This window comes from Alligator sinensis, unplaced genomic scaffold (genome assembly GCF_000455745.1).
Source record: "Alligator sinensis unplaced genomic scaffold, ASM45574v1 scaffold784_1, whole genome shotgun sequence".
Taxonomy (NCBI): Eukaryota; Metazoa; Chordata; order Crocodylia; family Alligatoridae; genus Alligator; species Alligator sinensis.
Genome location: NW_005842318.1, coordinates 710,517 through 729,588, shown reverse-complemented (window position 1 = coordinate 729,588; position 19,072 = coordinate 710,517). Strand labels below are relative to the sequence as shown.

Sequence of the window (19,072 nt, the reverse complement as noted above, 5' to 3'; positions counted from 1 at the left end):
CATCATTGTCATCATGAATCCAGCTTTCAACACCTGTCTGGACCATCCCAGCCAATGACACACCCTTTGCTTCAGGAACTGAGCAGCCATCTTTTCTTTTGAGCAAAGTAACATCTGGCATTGGGTGAGATCATTGTACTAAGTGCTTTTCTCTCTCTAAATATAGAAACTGCTAAGTTTGACTTTGGTTTTAGGACACTGAGTTGTCTGTGTTCATATTTCACATTCCATTTAAGGATTAATTATGCTTTAACGATCCCTAAGCACTATCTGCTGGACAGAGGTGCTATCAGTAAGTTCTGGCCATAAACCATGGTGGTCCCTATGAACTCAGGATTCCAAACTGGGACCAAGTTTCACCTTTGACTATTAACCTTTAGGCCCAAGTTTGGGATAAATACAGAGTGATATGAAGGTTCAGAGGAACTACCCTTTAGTAGTCAATCATCAAAAAAAGATATATAGAGGGATGGGACTAGATGACCTTGTGATGTCCCTGTTAACCCTACTTTCCTATGATCTTTTCTCCTGAGGTGGGCCATCACCACCACAAGGATCCTGGTGAAGACATTTGGGGTTGCCAAGAGGCCCTAGGGAATGACCTTGTATTGGAAATAGATTTGGCCTACCACAAAATGAAGGGTGTTTTTGTAGAAACGCATTGTGGCAATATGGTAGTAAGTACGGAAAGATATGAACCATTCCCCTTGTTCTAGAGACAGAATGTTAGTGGCTAGTGGTGCCATGATAGTGGCTAGTGGTGTCATGAATTTGAGCTTGCAGATGAAGGCAACTTATGCAGCCCAATTGGACTGTAATGTCACTTCCCTTTTTGGAACCAAGAATAACTGCTGTGAAATTCCCTCTCCTATGGCCTCTATTACTACTGGGAGGAAAGCTCCCTGCTACTATGTCTCACACACACAGTACCAGTAGTGCTGGTCATAAAGGCTGCTTACAGACATGAAGAAAAACAAAACAAAACAGCACTTTATTTTAAGTTCAGCATGCCCCCGCACCCAGAGCAGCACATGCCTAGAAGAGGCATCACATTAGTTTCAGCCAGCTCACTCAATGTCTGTATAGATCAAGCATTTCAGCAGGGCTTTTGGATGCTTTTATAGTTTCATAGTTGGTAGGGTAGGGTCGGAAGGGACCTGAGCAGATCATCAAGTCCGACCCCCTGCCATGGGCAGGAAAAAAAGTTGGGGTCAAACAACCCTGGCAAGGTGTCTATCTAGCCTCCTTTTGAAGACCCCCAGGGTAGAAGTGAGCATAATTCCCTTGGAAGTTGGTTCCAGATCCTAGTCACCCTGACTGTGAAGTAATCCATCCTCTATTTCTAGCCTGAATCTACTCTCCGTCGACTTATGGCCGTTATTCCTTGTTACTCCCAGTAGTGCTCGGGGGAACAGGGACTCTCCCATTGCCTGCTGGTCCCCCTTGGCAAGTTTATAGGTGGCCTCCAGATCCCCTGTCAGCCTTCTCTTGTGGAGGCTGAACAGGTTCAGGTCTTGTAGCCTCTCCTCGTAGGGCCTGCCCTACTGCCCCCTGATCACATGAGTGGTCCTCCTCTGGACCCTCTCGATGTTGTCCACATCCCTCCTGAAGTGCGGCGCCCAGAAATGGATGCAGTATTCCAACTGAGTTCCCCAGCCTGTAGGTATGCTGCTGGTTCTTCCTCCCTAGGTGCAGTACCCTGCACTTGTCAGTACTGAATCCCATCTTATTGTCATCCACCCACCCCTGTAACCTGTCCAGATCCAATTGCAGCCTGTCCCTCCCTTCTAGCATGCCCACTTCTCCCCACATCTTAGTATCATCTGTGAATTAGAACAAGGTGCTTTTCACCCCCTCATCCAAGTCGCTGATGAAGATGTTGAACAGTGCGGTCTTGAGGACCAAGCCCTGGGGGACCCCACTGCCCACATCCCTCCAGGTCGAAAATGACCTGTCCACCATCACTCTCTGGGTGCGGCCCTCCAGCCAACTGGCAACCCATCTAACTGTGTAGGCATCGACACCACAATCTCCTAATTTTTTAACAAGAATGGGGTGAGAGACAGTGTCAAAGGCCTTCCTAAAATCCAGAAAGACTACATCCACTGCCTGTGTACAAGGATTTTGTGACCTGGTCATAGAAGGCCACCAGGTTGGTCTAAAAGGACCTGCCTCTAATGAACCCATGTTGGTTCCCTATTATCTAATAGCTGACTGAATCTGCTTTAGATAAAAGTGCCAAAAAGCACTGAAGCACCTAATCAATACAGATGCTCAGGAACTGGGTCAAACTAACGCACTTCCTCTTCCAGTTTGTTTTTTCACATCTGTCAGCAGCCAAAGTCCCCAGATTTGAGTGACTGACATAACAGCATACATACAGTAAAATGTACACATTGGCAAACACTTGAGGAATAATGTAATATTGTGAACCACATGATGAAAACTGAAATATGACTGAAATCAGAGTGAAAAAGTACTTCGAAATATACTAGTGAATCTATCCTTTAAATCATCTGAAATCAGAAAAGACATTTTTCCATGAAGAGTGAAATACAAAACATATCATTTTAACAAAAAGGAAAGGATGAAGAAACTGTCTCACAAGTTTGTGACATCTTGCCATCAAGTTAAACATGGGTAGGGACCTAATTTAAAAAATTCAGCAACATCATTACTTAAATGATAAGTTGATAAATCTGTCCAGTAACAAGATATTTGGTTTATTGCTCTGATTATATACCTTATCAATATAATGAAATCTCTATATTAGAAATGACAGCATATGAGAGTATGATAGAAAAGATTTGTAAGTATGCTAGTATTCAAATACATATATTCTATAGAATAAGCTGTGAAAACATGAATGACAGAGAACTCTGAACAGAAAAACATAGCTGCATTTTTAAATGACAACACTGAATTGCTGGGGGAAAAAAGTGCTTCATTCTATGTATGGCACTATAAATTATCTGCCCAAATCACTTGCTGGGAAAGCAATCCTAGCAGTCGGTGAATTCCTAAATTTAAAACAACATATATCTTGAAGGCTAAGTGGCTTTTCATACTATGATGGTATATACATGTTAACATTTATCCTAATTAGATGACTATCAAAAGATTTGATTAAAAATGAAAATGGAATTCCATGATTTCACTATGAAGCACAGACACTAGTATTTTTTGAAAAGTCATGAATGTAATTAGTTTGCTATGGTTTAGAAAGTCAGGTGAAGAAAATAAAGTACTAAAAGTGTCCCAATAGCAGGGAAATGATTCAGGTTGAATACAGATGACTGAATTTATAATGTAGTTCTCTGCAAGTAATCAGCTGCTTCACTCATATGTCATGTACATGGCACATACATCTTTGTTAAATTACACAGATGGTCAGGATACTATTTACAGTGCAGATTAAACATCTAATGTTTTAAAGATACAGATGCATCTGCTGCTCAGTGAGCGTGTCTACATGAGACACTGACTGCACGATAGCTGAAAAATACTGTGCACTACTGCATCACAGCACAGACACTACTGATACATTACTGCACAATATTATTAGGCTACTGCGCAGTAGCATCACCTAAAATATGTTCACTGGCACTACTGCACAGTAACTCCGGTCACTGCGCATTTATTTAGTTCTTGCTAATACAAGTACTAAATAAATGCACAGTAATGACTATGCAGTAGTGTCTCGTGTAGACACATCCAGTATGTAAATGAACAGCCTCCTTCAGAAGGAACAAGAAATAAAAAATGTCAGTATTCATTTAGAATAAATCTGTAGGACCAAAGGAAATAAAGTATTTTTTTATGTTACTTGCTTCAATTGTTTAAATTGTTTTAATTTTCTTTCCAATAAATAATACTTCGTTTGAGATACCTGAAACAGTTTTGTAAAACTGCAATTTTTGCAAAAAAATCTTAGGAAGGGCTGGGATGAAATACAAAAATCTGTTCTGTACATCAACAAATGCTATTTTTCTGATATAACTTTTCTGATGTGTTTTCTGAAAATGCATTCAGAATTGATCTTAAGAAATTTGTTCTTACATGCAAGACAGTTTTCATTAACTCTTTCCACGTCTTATCCACAGTAGTAAATCGTCTACTTTCTTCAGGCATCTGAGCCATAATGTCAGGAGAGCTGAAAATTGGTTCTAAATATAGCCAAGTTGCCTGAACCTTCAACCATTCATCCAGGATCTCCTGTACCAACAGCAATTTAGCTTCCCATTCTCTGCAAAACAGATAGCATTGACTTATGCATTATACTTATGCTAACAGGCATAGCTTTACTTAGAATGTTACACCTGTGGCCTTTTGACAAGTTATCTAAAACTAGGAGTATTAAGAACCAGGAACTGGACAGTGAACAAAAAAAAGCCAACTTTCCAATTGTACCTCTAATTTATAAAATATAGCTATTTACTTTCTCATAAAAAGGCAAATAATGATAACATGTTCACTAAGACAACAACAGCTTTTTACATATGTCTGTATATTTCACTTCTCATACAAACCGGAGATCATGCTCTAAAAACAAGATTATATGCAACTCTTGTGTAAAATAGTTCCTCTTAAGCACATTCAGAAGAAATAAGTATATAAATACTGAATCAAATCCTTCAGCAATGAATTCCATGTGACTTCAGTCCTAAGCATGAGGCCATCATTAATTAAATTAAGCTAAGTCAGGAAGGGGTCTGGGACAGACATTGCATAAACCGGTTTCAGTCAAATCAGTTAAGTCTGATACTACGTTCAACCAGGTTTATCTCAAACCAGTTTCAGCCATTTTCAAACTGGTTTATGTGCCCTGAACATCTGTTCTGGTACAGGTTTAAACCAGTTTCTGATCACTTAAACTGGTATATGTGTAATGTCTGTCCCTAGCCTAAAAGTCCAAATTGTCTGGTAAAATCACTGACACGCTGAGATATTCAAAAATAGAATACTTAGGGTTTGAACTTCGAGGTAAGTCTTTAGGTCTTGATGTAACTCTTGTATGGCCTGTGTTATTTAGAGAGTGCAACCAGATGAACCTGATTTTCATACATGAGTGACCTATTGACTTCAACTGGCCCAACCAGCCCATATCAAGGACTCTTGTATTAATAAATTCTGGGGTCACAAGAGAACATTCATTTTCATCTGGTTGCACTCTCTAAATAACACAGGCCATACAATTTCATTCAACGCATCTAGCCAGCATCTTGTGGTTAAACGATATCAGCGATTCCCAATCTGTGGTATGGGTACCACCAGTGGTACACAGATAACCTGTTGGAAGTATGCATTAACAGATTTATTATAATTACTTTATATGACAAAAATTTGCTGGTGGTACTTAGGCTGAACTGAAAAATTTGCTGGTGGTAGTTAAGGTTGTATCATTTTAAATTGGTGGTGCACAATCTGTCAGAGTTTGGGAATCGCTGAACTATATACATTCTTTTAGGATGGGGTGGCCAACCTGTGGCATAGGCAGCCACTCCTAGATGATTGGGGAGACTGACTGGGGAGGGGACAAGAAACACGGTGGAATATCAGGAAGGGACCAGAAAGCAGATCATCAGATCAGGCAGGGAACACAAGGCATGAATCAGAAAACAAAGGAGAAGATTGGGCAGGAGAAGGGCATGAGAGTGGCAGTAGGGGAGGGTGCAGGCCTAATTTGTGGCACTCCTACAAAAAAGTTTGGACCCTACTGTTTTAGGGTATATTGATACAGCAAAATGAAGATACGATTACAGTATGTGCTAATATCCCTAAAATAGATTAATCTATTTAGCATGGATAACAATAGCAATGAAAAAACAGAGAGTTGCTAATGTAACAAAGCCCATACTGCTACAAGAAATCCAGGTTGCCTGTGAAATCCTTGAGAAAAAAACCTTAATAAAAATAAGTATTGAGTCTTACCCTCCCAGGTGGGCCTCATAGCCTGCCCAGGAGGGGAAGGCACTGGTTGGTGGGGTGGCATAAACAGGGCAGCAGACAAGATGGTGGCTGCCCCTCCTTCCTCCTACCCCCCCACCCTCCCTAGGCCTCTCCAGACAAAGAGCAGCCAAGAGTCAAGAGGGTGGCTGTCCCCTTGTCAAACTCTCCACCCCAGAGCCTCTCTGCCAATCAGCACCAAGAGGCTGGACCACCATGAAATGGGCTCTTCCTGCTAGGACATGGCTTCATCTCACTGCAAGTTAAGTAGGTCCCTACAGATAAGTTAAGATGGCACAGCCATGCTACAAGTCATTACATTTGTACATTTCTTTTGATGTTAGACATATCCTTAGAGAAATTACCACATTCTTTTGTAATTAGTTTGAATCAGATTACCTATGATAATCAATTCTTTTTTTACTTTTATTTATTAACAAATCCAATTATCAAATAGCAGATTTAACGTGTAAAGATACATCCAAACCCCTTAAAAATATATATGAAGACAGATATTTATCTATCAACTGCGCTCACTTAACCCAAGTCAATGCCCAAAGGAGTCCTGTATTCTTTTCTTCTCTTCCTTTCAGTCTATTAACAGTCCCAATAATCAATTTTAATAGTAAATAATATTCACAGCCAAATTTTGCCTTTTATGTCTAATTTGAACTTTACAGATTCAACATCCAACCACTGGATGTTGTATGACTTTGCCTCGTAGATTAAAAAGCCTTCTAATATTAATTATAACTATTAAAATTTTAATGCAAGTAATTATAACAACAGTAATGACAATTACATTTTTATTTAATCTTCTCTGTGAAAAGCTAAAAGGATTGAACTCCTTTAGTCTTTCATTGTAAAGAATGTTTTCCAGACCACAAGTCATTTTTGTAGCTCTTTTCTGAATTCTTCACACTTTTTCAACGTCCCTTTAAAAGTACTAGCACTATAATTGGATAAAATATTTAGTAGAGATCTCACCCATGTCTTTTGTGGACGGAACATTATTGATCCCTACTCTTCCCAGAAATTCCCACTTTTCTGCCAGTAGAAATTTGTATGCAAATGGGACTCATCATCTTATTTACGTTTCAAAAATCTGTTATCTTAGATGTGGTGATGAGCCCCATTTGTTTGCAACTTTTACATCATAAATACCTAGTATCAAATTGTATTGTATAGTAAGTATATATATTATATGGTAAGCCTCCATAATTTTCCCAAAATGTCATGGTAATCTCTTTTTAAAGGGATAAGGCCTTTTGCTGATGGTGAAATGCTACTGAAATATTTTACCCAATTATGAAGGATTCCATAATCCTAAATATATATCAATTATATCCTAGTCTTATCTGCAGAATAAGAAGGAAACTGTTTTTATTTAGGAGTGCCACTATTTCTAGTAAAGACTTACCTCATATTTGTTTCATAAGGTGCAATAAATGGAGATCCTCTCATAGTCTGTGTTTTAACAATGTGGTCATCTAGTAACATTTGAATATCATCCACAGATGATAAAATATGAGTTCCTGTTTCCCTATAAGCAAGGATATTAAATTCCATCACATCCCATTCAGAAATCATTTTCATCATGGCCTTTTCAAGTGAATGCTCCTTGCTGGCTGCTTCACTAATGGTTTCAAATTTCTCCAAGAAAGCCTCAAGATGCATATTAATATATGAAGAGACAGTTGAGTCTTCAGTAGGAGTCAGTGAGACATTGGCAATATCTGACATGGCTTGCCAGTGACGTTTTCGCAATCCAGGGTTGCAAATCACCTGGATTAATGGAACGTGATTTTTGAATTCTTCTACTTTTGCTTTAATCCTTGTTGTTATGGATAATGCATTTGGAGAATCATGGAAGGTTTTTTCCAGTTTGTAAAGTGCACGCCAGTAATTTCCTACATCTACCTCTACCTGGTCTGGATTCACTTTTGTGAATTCTCCATCCATCCAGTTTTTGTGTCTACAGTTGAACTCTATAGTCATATCATAGAGACGAAGATATGGATTAAGAGTGTCTTGGATTTTTTTGCGCTGAGGGTATTGAGATGCCGGCCATCCAAAGGCCTCTTCTTCTGCATTAAACTGGTCAATCTATAGACACAAAAGTGAAGTCTGAAATACAGAACAAATTGCCCACATCCTCTAGTTCCTTCCTATGGGTATTAAGATCATACAGTCACAGGGTTAAAAGGACCTCAAGAATGCAGGAATGTTATTAAAATGTTTATCCAGCCTCCTCTTGAAAACTTCCAATGAAGGAAATTCTACAACTTCCCTGGGCAGTCTCTTCTATCATCAGCTATCGGTAAGGACATTTTTTATTTCCTTGAGATCTAACCTAAATCTTACTTTGCTGTAATTTAAAAATAATGCTTTAGTTCCTGCTTATGCAGTAAAGAAGAATAGTTGTTTTCCCTTTTCTAATTTTATACATACATATACATTTATATATTAAAAACTAGCTTTAGGTTAAAAACATTTAAGAATATAAAGACCAAAAGATTTTAAAATATCCAAAATACAGAGACTTGCCCACCTACATAAACCCTGAAGTACAAATCAGCTACTCTCCATTCACAGAAGCATACTCCAAGGGTCAGGAGGTTCAGCCTCTAAGGGAGTAAAGAGGATAGCAAGACCCAGAGTCAAATAACCCTTACAAAAAAGCTCTATCACCAGCATACTCTCTTTTAAAATGAGATTGAAATCTAGCCTTGGTTCCCCCAACATAGAGAAGTCTTAAATGACAGACAGCCAACAATAAGCAGAAGGGAAATACCAGAGAATTTGCTCTTTCATCAGCAGAGACCCTAGGCATGATTTTATCCAGAACAATTTAGAAAAGTGCTTGTGCTGCTCTAAGTTAAACTGGGGGCCATTTCAGATCTCTGGGGTGTAAATCTAGGTAAGACCTAAAAGTAGAATAGAGTTACTTCTGCTTCCTCCTCCTTGAACAGGGAAGAGCATGAGCCTGGCAGAAGTCAGAACTGATCTTAAAAAGAGGGATACTGTCAACCACATTAGAGTAATTTCTAAAACTAGGAACCTGACCTAAAGATCACTTAATGAGCTTTGAATTATACCCTTAAGAACCAAATAAGTTCCTACAGGAGTTTCATCATTTACTTTAATAGGAGTGGACCTCAATACTCCAAAAGCCCCAAGGTGATGTTCAATTAAAGGCATGATGGGATTTGATCTGCAATCCTAACAGTCTCGCCTCCTCCCATGCTACATGTGCATGGCATAAGGTACAACTGTGGGATCAGGGATCAGATTCCAATTGTGCCCTATTGTCGGTGCAAGGAGAGCCCAGTATCATGATCCCAAACTCGACCTATAGTGTCAAGTAGCAAGCTGGGTGCCCGGTACACCTGGACTGGAGTAGCAATCAGCTGATGGGTGCTTCCAGCCTTGGGGGTGCATTGGAGCCTTTGAGTCTGATGAATTCCTGAGACTGGGAGTGCTAGTCCAAGTCAGGCACACCAGGGACCCAGTTTGCTGCTTGTTGGTACAGAGGGAGCCCTGCGCCCGCAACAGGCCACAACTGAGAACTGATCCCCTATCACCCAATCGTGCCTATGACCATGCACATGTGGTATTACACATATTATGTGTAATAACTTTGTGGCTTATTCCCTGTTTTATTGTGCCAAATAACTGCATGATCATCTAGCTGGTTTACTATTTAAGACATGATTAACTGGTTAATCAAATTTTAAGTGTAAGGTCTACCAGTGGCCTAACAACCCAATGTGTGTTACACAGGGGAGGTACAAAGAACTTTATGATACTCTCCAAGAGACTGCTATCTAGAAGGATAAGCATGACCCAACATTACTGGTTGGCATCCCTCATTAAGAAAGGTGTACAAATAATTAAATGTAAATCCCTCAAACTCTTCTGGCAACCACAGGTATATCAGCAAAACCACATAGCTAATTGTACTGAAAGCAGCTGACATCTTAGAGTAAGGGTGTGTACAAAGGTACACATGTACACTGCAACAGTTACATGTGCAGGTGCCTGTAGCAAAACAAGTGCAGCAAAACCACTCCAATTTTAAGTCTATTTCATCCAGGGTCAAAGTCAGGGTGAATTAACTCCCTTGTATTGCTACAAGCTCATGCATATATAACTGTTAGAGCATAACAGCTGTTGTGTGCTCCCAAGCATCAGCTCCTCCTTCCCTTTTGAACCTGCTCCAAGTGAATTTTTGTCATGCTTTCCTTATCACAGCATTATCCTTACCTTCTTTAGAAGCCTCAGATGAAAAACACTTATTTTACTGATTACTATTTTGGCAGTATCTGATTATCCCTTATTGTCATCCCATTTGCTAGAACAGGTTCAAATAGCCATCAGGCTATAACAACATATGACAACCACCTATAACAACCAGGGTTCAGCACTTTAGTAGTCTCCTAGACCCTGGAAATAGAAACTATAAATCCTCCTTTCCAGCTACATTGCATGCTGCTGTGTAACTGAATTTAATCCAGTGCCTCCTAGTAACTCACCTGTAATATGTTTGGTAAATATAACATAAAATTACCTAGAAGTTGAATTAGCAATCATTTGACCAGTTGTCAGTGACTGTTACACTTTCTAAATTAATAATTTTACATCAATTGAGTCACTTATATTTGGAAATTTGAAATCTGTACCTTATCAGCAGCTGTATCCAACTTTGCATTCAAGGCCTGAGCTTTTTTCAAATATCTGTTGATTTCCTGAATGTCTCCAAATGTGTAAAATTCTTCAGCTTGCCTAGAGTAACTCTCCAATTCCTCAATAAATCGTTCACAACGAATCTAATAAAATGTGTATATATTTCAAATGTTTTGTATTAGGACATTTAAACAACAGTTGGAATTAAGCATTTTCACATAGTAATAGTAATCAAACCTCTGACTGTTAGGCTGCAGGGTTTTTAAATAATGATTTCTAATGAATAGCAATGTTACTAATACACTGGAAAGTTTGTCTTTGATTTCAATATGCACAGAATCAAGCCTCATGCCCATAAATTCCCATTTTTTATTCTATCTAGGTACTACTTAGTAGTCACATAACAATACATTCTGCAAATTCTCAGAACAGTCCAAAAAAACCCAACCAGTTATGGTTCTTCCAAACATGTGCTTCAGTGAAACTACTCATATGAAAACCATTTTTCAGAACTTGGATTATATTTTTTTCTTGGTGACTATGCAGATAATATATCTATAGATACAAAAATAAAACTCATACATAGACAGACAGCTATATTTAAAACATGCATAAGCAATAGAATTTATAGTATACTTTTTATTCCTATTTTACAAGGCTTACATATACTTTACAAAAACAATTACAGCATTATACAAGATTGCCCCTGCAGAGATCCTCCAGCCCCAGGGTTGCAGGGAAACCTCCAGAATGATGGGGATCACCGCAACGGTGATCCTCTAGCCCTGGGGGTTTCCCCACACCTCTGGGACAGAATCACCGCAGTGTGGTGATCCTCTGGCCACAGGCATTTCCCGTGGGTGGAAGCCCCTAAATTGAGTGGGGCTCCCAGCCATGGGAACTTGCTTATTCCTGGTGCAGGGGGATCCCATCACACCTTTACTTGCATGAGTAGAGGGAGCCCAAGTAAAATAAATCTGCTACATGGTACACTTATGTTACAAAACTGTATTATTTAAACATTCTCTTGTACACAGTGGGCGCATCTACACATGCCATTAGTGAGCCTCAATAAACTCTGGCACAGTTTGCACCAGAGTCAGCTGCTCCTGGGCACAGCTTCTTCACACGTGCTCCGGACCACAGCAGTCTGAGCCACAACAGAGCAGCCCCAGACTGCCAGCAGGTTTGGGGGAGTTATCCCTGGGCTCCGGGTCATGGCATCAGGTGGCTAAGGGGTTGGCTGGGGCACAAGAGAGCCCAAAGAACAGAGCCCTGTGGCTAGGTGGCAGGCAGAGGTCTGGCCCCCTGCTGCCTGGGCTGACCGGGTATAATAAACTGTGCATTTAGGCGCAGTTATTTTCACCATGGTAAGATAGTAGTGTACCCGACCGTGCTATCTTACACAAGTGAAAATTAGTTTGCTGCGGTCTAATAGTGTTGCACGTCTAGACTGTGCAGCTTTACACCAAAGCAAATTAGTCTACTGAGCACTTAAGCACACATGTAGATGCACCCAATGTTCAGTTTTAAATTGTATCTGTCATACTTCTATTGGCTTCAAAGGGACCAATCACATGGTTAAAGTTAAGCACATTGATAAGTGTATGTATGATCAGGGATTTCAAGGTTTCATGCTTATAACTTTCATAACTGTCACTGAAAGTGCTGTACAGCTGTCCTCATCAGGACTGAGCAAAAATATTAGATGTGGCTTAGACTGTATAAGTCATGCATAGTATAAGCAGTGTAAAACAGAAAAATTAAAATTAGTTAATGAAAGTATACTAACATAAACTAATATATGTCTATTTAATACAATGAATTCTGCCTCATTTTTAAAGGTGATGTAAAATAAATTATCTGAAGGCCTACCTTTACCTTTCACATTTATTATTATATTATAGGTAATTCACTTAAAATATTCAAGTAGCACAAAGGTTTCTAAAATGCTGTTATTACAAACCTTAAGTCCCGCTTGAAATTGTTCTATTTTTTCTTTAATTATCTTTCTGTGCTCTTCAAAAATATCTGCCATTCGTGCATACCACTGAAAGACACTGTTGTTCAGCCTAATATCTGCCGGAGATAAGTTTGTACATTCTATCAGGAAAGCAAGGCAATTTTTAGCATCCACTAATTTCTGTTCCAGCTCAAGCATGTCACATGTTTCCACTTCCTGTACATAGGCCTGGAGGATACAAAATTAAGCAAAGAAGAGTTTTGACAAGAAGACGTGTTACATATTTAATCTGTCAATAGAATATCTAAAATAGTCTACATATTAAACCTGGAAATAAAACAGATCCAGAAATGATGATGTGGAGAAGATGATATGCTAACTTGAAACCTTTGGTATGAAATACTGCTATAAGAGTTGTTAAATGAGTTGCATGATGAGTTATTTTGTTGAAGAAAGATAAGGATATTTCTACACTGGCATAAGAAAGAACAAAATATTCCCTGATAAATATTCCTAGACCACTCACGCCACTCATAAACTGCAGTGTCGATGGCTCAGGGTAGCCCTGAGAGCATGCCCTGAGACTAGGCTCAAGCAAGTCAGTCTTAGTGCAATGTTAGAATGAATCCAGGGACAATGGACATAATGTTGCCCCACAGAGCTAATAGAAATGTTGTGCCTATAACTGTGATCTCCATATGGCATTTACAGACATCAAAAAATGTCTTTGCTAAAGTCAGTTGATCTGGCCCTCAGAGCCTCCTGGAAAGGAAAACGAGAAGATGTTATAGCTCTGTGCCAGCTCCAGGAAGGAATACAGGACAGATTAAGAAATAGTGCTGGTCTATCTGAGCCTCGTCACGTCTCCAATGGAGTCAGACACAGTTGTGTTCCTGGACCCATTCTGTTCAACCTGGTCTATGTAGCTCTTGTGAAGGCAGCTGGAAACAATCTAGCTAGTGTGAGTTATGATTCAGTACCTATGAAACATTCAATACTGCACAGTTGTGAACAATAAAAAAAATCATCTTTTAGCTACATTGAGATGACTAAAGCGGTGACTGCATTAAAGAAGCATTCCAAAGAGAACCTGCAGGTGCCAGCTGGCTGCTTTGCAGTAGCACAACCAGATCCAGGATCACAATTAATTTAACAAAGAATGAGGTCATGTATCTACTAGCACCTGGCAAGACTTTTGTGCCACCCACATTGTACATTAACGAAGAATGAATTTTTGTGATTCATGGGTTCTGCTACATGGGCAGTGTGCTGATACACTGAGTTAGTATCAATGAGAATGTGGTCCCACATCCAGAAAGCAAATGCAGTCTTTGGCAAAATGACCAAAACGGTCTGAAGGCAATGAGGAATCAAGGTCTCCATAAACGTTAACATTTATAAGACTATGATTCTTATGTATTTGTTTTATGGGTGTAAACGTTGTACAGACTACACCCCCAGTAGCTGGAGAAAGTCTGGATACATTTCTTTTGTTTCCTCCCAAGGCCAGGTGATTTTATTGACAATACAGTGCCTAGGTCAGTAGTTATCAACCTCTGTAGACTCAAGGGTACCTCTTGTTAAACTCATAGCACCTTTCAGAAAATGCCAGCTCTCGGTTTTTATTCGTTCTTTCACTACAGGAAAAATTATAAAACAATTCTGTTGCAAAAAACTCAGAAAGACCCCCACACGTCAGAGTATTTTTAACACTATGAATTCCTATTGGAAATCTCTAGATTTATCTCGTGATTCATGTCTGCACATCTAATAATAGCATCCCACAGCACCCTTGACAGGATCTCAAGGCACCCCAGAGTGCTGTGGCACCCTAGTTGAGATTCACTGGCCTAGGTGCTGTTATAGGTTCTCTTTATAGTACTAAAGCTCTGATAATGAGGAAGCAGTACTGGGCTAGCCAGAATGCAGACATGGGTGATTGGCACATGACTAACAGCTGCTATACAGAGAACTGGCAAAAGTCAACCAGACAAGAAAACATTTTGGAGACCTACTGAAAGTTCTTCTCATTCAGAGAAGGATATCAGCTAACTGCTGGGAATAAGTGGCTGAAAACAGACAGTGAAGACCTGAAAATCAAAGAACATACTGACTCCTTTGAGCTTTGAGACAATGCAGATCTTCAAGAAAAGTGCATTAGGTTTAAGGAGTCACAACACCAGAAGTCACAGACCATGCTTCTGCTACAAGATTGTTTATGGCACAAGAAGGAATATAGTCAAAGGTTTTTTGTCACAAATGGCCTAGTGAGTCATATCTAGGGACCTAACAAAATCAAAATTTTGTGGATTTCACAGGTTTCATGAAATCCACAAAATTTGCAAGAAAAAAAAAGAAAACTTACTGAAAATAAAATGCTGGCTCCCCAGAGGGTACTCCAGTCTTCAGGGTACTGTGGCAGCCTACCAGACTGAGGGGCAGGGGTGGTGGCTGCCCACTTGAAAGGCTGCCAGCAAGATGGCTGTCACCCCTGCCCCTCTGCCAGGGCTGCCTGTCATGTGGCCCCGCCTCTCTCCACCAATTAGCAGCAAGGGGCAAGGCCACATGACAAACAGTCCTCACAGCCAATCACTGGCAAGGGGTGGGGCCACCAGGGCCCTTCAGTCAATCAGAGGCATGGGACGGGGCGCCGCACTCCAGCCACAGAATAGCTGCTGGGTTCTGCGTTCTGCCTATGAAACCAGTGGGCATCCACCTCAAATTTGGGAGGTCCCTAGTCATATCCATACTCATTACACCACTAGGCAGAGATAACTAGATCGGACAGTTGAAACAAATCATCTGAAGAGTTCTTTAGCACCCTCTAAAGTTAGTAAGATAAAGGATCCCATGGAAGGGGATGTTAAGTAATAGCTCTATATATATAGGACTTAAAAGTGGAATATATCTCAAAGTTTGTATGAGACACCATCTCCTCTTTAAACTCGAAACAGATTTCTCTCTCCTTAGAGTACATGTCTCTGACTAGCTCAAGATATTAAGAATGGGAGATAAGGCATGTCTATGCCACTTGATTCCAATGCCAAGCAGCACTGTGTAGAAGTAATATAGCCAACTCTGTGTGCATGTCACCCTGTGCAAAAAAAACTGCACTGCTTCCAGTTCCAGAGACATAGCTAAAAAGTTTTGAGCCCTGGGTAAAACACCTCTGTGCTTGAAGGAAAAAGGGGATCAGTCTTACCTGCCCCAGGGACTTAAATACCTGCACTGCTGCTGCTGTGTCCCTCTACCCAGCTCCTACATCCAGGTGCTGGAGGCTGTGTCTCCTGTGGCTCCTACAACGGGGCAGCACAGGGCTGCTCCTGTTGCGGCAACGATTCTGGGGGAAGAGGTGCCATTACAGTGCTCCCTGTAAGTAGGCATGAGGAGCTGATGCCCCACTCACCACTCCTAGTTATGTTACTGTTAGAAAGTAGTGTGTATGGTGCTGTGCAACATGTTTCAACTTGGCATTACCTAGCACAGTAACTGAGAGGACAGACATGTCCATAGGATTTATCCTATCTAATGTAACTGCTGAATCTAGCCAAAGCAAGTAATGACCAGAAGTCTATACCATTTGATAACAAAATCTGTTCTATCACCTGCATGAAGGGGATTACAGACTGCTGATGGACATTCAAAACAAAAAACAAAAAAACCCACACTTTACCTGAAGCAACAGCACATTCGTTCAAAACAGCTCTGCAGTGTCTGTATCAATCAGGTGCTTCAGCCAGGCTTTTTGGCGCTTTTATCTAATAGCTGATTAAATCAGCTATTAGATAAAAGTGCCAGAAAAGCCCCACTAAAGCACCCAATCTATACAGACATTGGGTGAGCTGAGTCCATCTAACACGATGCCTCTTCTGAGCATGCAGGGACGCACCAAGTTTAAAAGTGCTGTTTGGGGGAGGGGAGGGGTACGTCTGTAAGCAGCCATAGTTTCAGACTTGTTTCTAATGGTCACATTGTTCATATTGCATAAATTACAATTAGCACCTCTTAACACTAAGCAGAAGGGCATAGGAACTTAAGTCCCAATTGATCCTAGAAGTCACATATGAAATATCTGCTCCACTGAAATCAGTAGCAAAATTCCCACTGACTTTAAACCAGGACACTTCACCAATGAGGCAATTTTAAAAAGTTATCCAACAGCAGATCAAGAAAGTTATTTCTTGCTTGAAATATTTTCTAAAAGGTATACCTTAAGTTCCATTAACTCTTGTGTGTTTGAAGGAGTGGTAAGAGCTTTTTCTGCTATCTTCTCAAACTCATCACATAATCTGAAACGTATGAAAGACACACAAAGTGTTTTTACCAGCATAACATATTCTTCTATCTTAATATTAAACTAAAAAGAAAAATCATTAGATTTTATTCTGTTATAACACAAAATCAAAATATATTTTGTTGATTCCATGTACAAGTAAGATTAAATATCGCCTTCAAATCTTAGAAAAATGCAGCAAGAAAATAAAATGATGTACTTTTATGTAGTCACATTTAATGTAATATTTATATTTACCTCAGGTTTATATCTTGATGATCTTTGAACATTTTGGCAATAATTTTTCCACAAAGAGCTTCTGCTCGCTTTGCCAAAGCTCTGATCAATTCATCACAATGCAACTCAAACATTCCTAGACGAATATACTGGAATACAAATATAAAATGAACAAACTCAACACGTGATGTTTGAAAGAAATAATAAATAATCCTTAACTGCTGTGTTCACAACATTCTTTATATTTAGTACTATAAGACTGTAATAGATATTTTTTTTAATGGAGAATTTGAGAGGTAGATGCCTCACACTCTTAAATAAGAAATTACTGGCTTCCCTGCTAGTATTTAGTTGAGAAGGATTTGATTTTTTTCTGAGGAAAGTTTGCTCTTGTACGATAGTGTAAATTCAAAATAATTTCACTTACTTAAGTGGAGTTACTCCTGATTTAAACCAAAGTAAGGTAACAGGAGAATATATTTAATTCTAAATTCACTTCTTATATACAGAACCTGTATATAAGAAGTAGTACTAACTCCATGACCTTCACTAGAATGAAACTTAGAATGAATTTGGCCCACTAGGTTCACTCCCTAGAGTATGTCAATATGATTTTTTAAGGAGTACCTACAGCTTTTTAAATGACATCGCTGTAATTTCATTTCAGCAAAAGCATAGTTTTCTCTTAGTTGCACCAAGTCAGAGTTAAAGGTTGGCCCGAGCTTTATAGACTGATAGACTGCATGGTCATAGATCATAAGAAACTAGGGCTGGAAGGGACCACATGAGGTCACCTAGTCTAACCTCCTGCTCAAGGCAGAAAAATCCCTGACTAAACCATCTCAGCCAAGTATGTCTTGCCTGTTCTTGAAAATTTCCAGGGATGGAGAAAGTTATTCCAAAACTCCAACCTGTATTTCCTCTGCTGTATTTTGAGGTCATTGCTCCTAGTCAGGCAAAGAGAAAAGCCTATCTCCATCCCCTTTATAATGGCCCCTCAGGTATTTGAAGACTGTTATCAAAGGAACTCGTCCTCCTGCTTAACACATATAATTACAACGTTATAGGGATAACGGAAACCTGGTGGGACTCCACCCATGACTGGACGACAGGTATAGATGGCTATACCCTGTACAGGAGAGATCAAGTAGATAAAAGGGGCGGGGGTGTAGCTCTCTATGTTAAGGAAAGCTATGTATTCCTGCAAGCTGATGTTGGCGACCAGGGTGGACAACTGGAGACCCTCTGGGTTAAAATACATGGGGAACACGGCACAGGGGACACAACGGTGGGAGTCTACTACAGACCTCCCACCCAAAGTCAAGAGCTTGACCAGGAGTTTGCCTGGGAACTGGCTGAGGCCGCATGCTCCAGGACCATGGCTGTCATGGGTGACTTCAATTACCCAGACATCTCATGGGAAGATCACTCAGCACAATCCGAGCAATCGCAAAGCTTCCTATCGTGTGTGGATGACCTCTACCTGACTCAAGAAATCTATGGGCCAACAAGAGGTAAAGCACTGCTCGACCTGGTACTGGCTACATCAGCAACCGAGTGATCAAGGGGAAGCTGGGTGACAGCGACCACAAGTTGATCACCTTCACCGTCCACCGTAAAGGTGGCAAGTCAGTCAGCAACACTGAAGTCCTTGACTTTAGGAAAGCTGACTTTGACAAGCTCAGGAGGCTCGTCAGTGAGGCCCTAAGGGACCACGACCCCAGGGGGAGGGGAGTTCAGAGAGTGGTTGCCCCTCAAGGGAGCGATCCTCAATGCACAAGCTAATTCTATTCCATCTCAGAGGAAAGGCAGCAAGAGGGCACAGCAGCCCCCCTGGCTCTCCAGGGATCTAGCAGACCTCCTGAGGCTAAAAAGAAAGGCCTACAAAGGATGGAGGATGGGATTCACCTCCAAGGAGGAATATTCTGCATGATTCCAGTCCTGCAGGGAGCAAACCAGGAAAGCCA

General features: G+C 40.3%; 1 protein-coding gene across 1 annotated transcript in view; it reads right to left on the bottom strand.

Annotated features, from left to right (window-relative positions):
• DNAH7 (dynein axonemal heavy chain 7) overlaps nucleotides 1-19,072 on the bottom strand; it is a 214,406-nt gene that overhangs the window by 140,176 nt on the left and 55,158 nt on the right. Inside the window, exons 13-18 of the mRNA XM_006028533.2 lie at nucleotides 17,127-17,254; nucleotides 16,806-16,884; nucleotides 12,599-12,823; nucleotides 10,629-10,775; nucleotides 7,367-8,052; nucleotides 4,060-4,246 (exon numbers count right to left, since the gene is read on the bottom strand). Of these exons, the coding sequence (XP_006028595.1) occupies nucleotides 4,060-4,246; nucleotides 7,367-8,052; nucleotides 10,629-10,775; nucleotides 12,599-12,823; nucleotides 16,806-16,884; nucleotides 17,127-17,254 (1,452 nt within the window). The remainder of the gene's footprint in view (nucleotides 1-4,059; nucleotides 4,247-7,366; nucleotides 8,053-10,628; nucleotides 10,776-12,598; nucleotides 12,824-16,805; nucleotides 16,885-17,126; nucleotides 17,255-19,072) is intronic.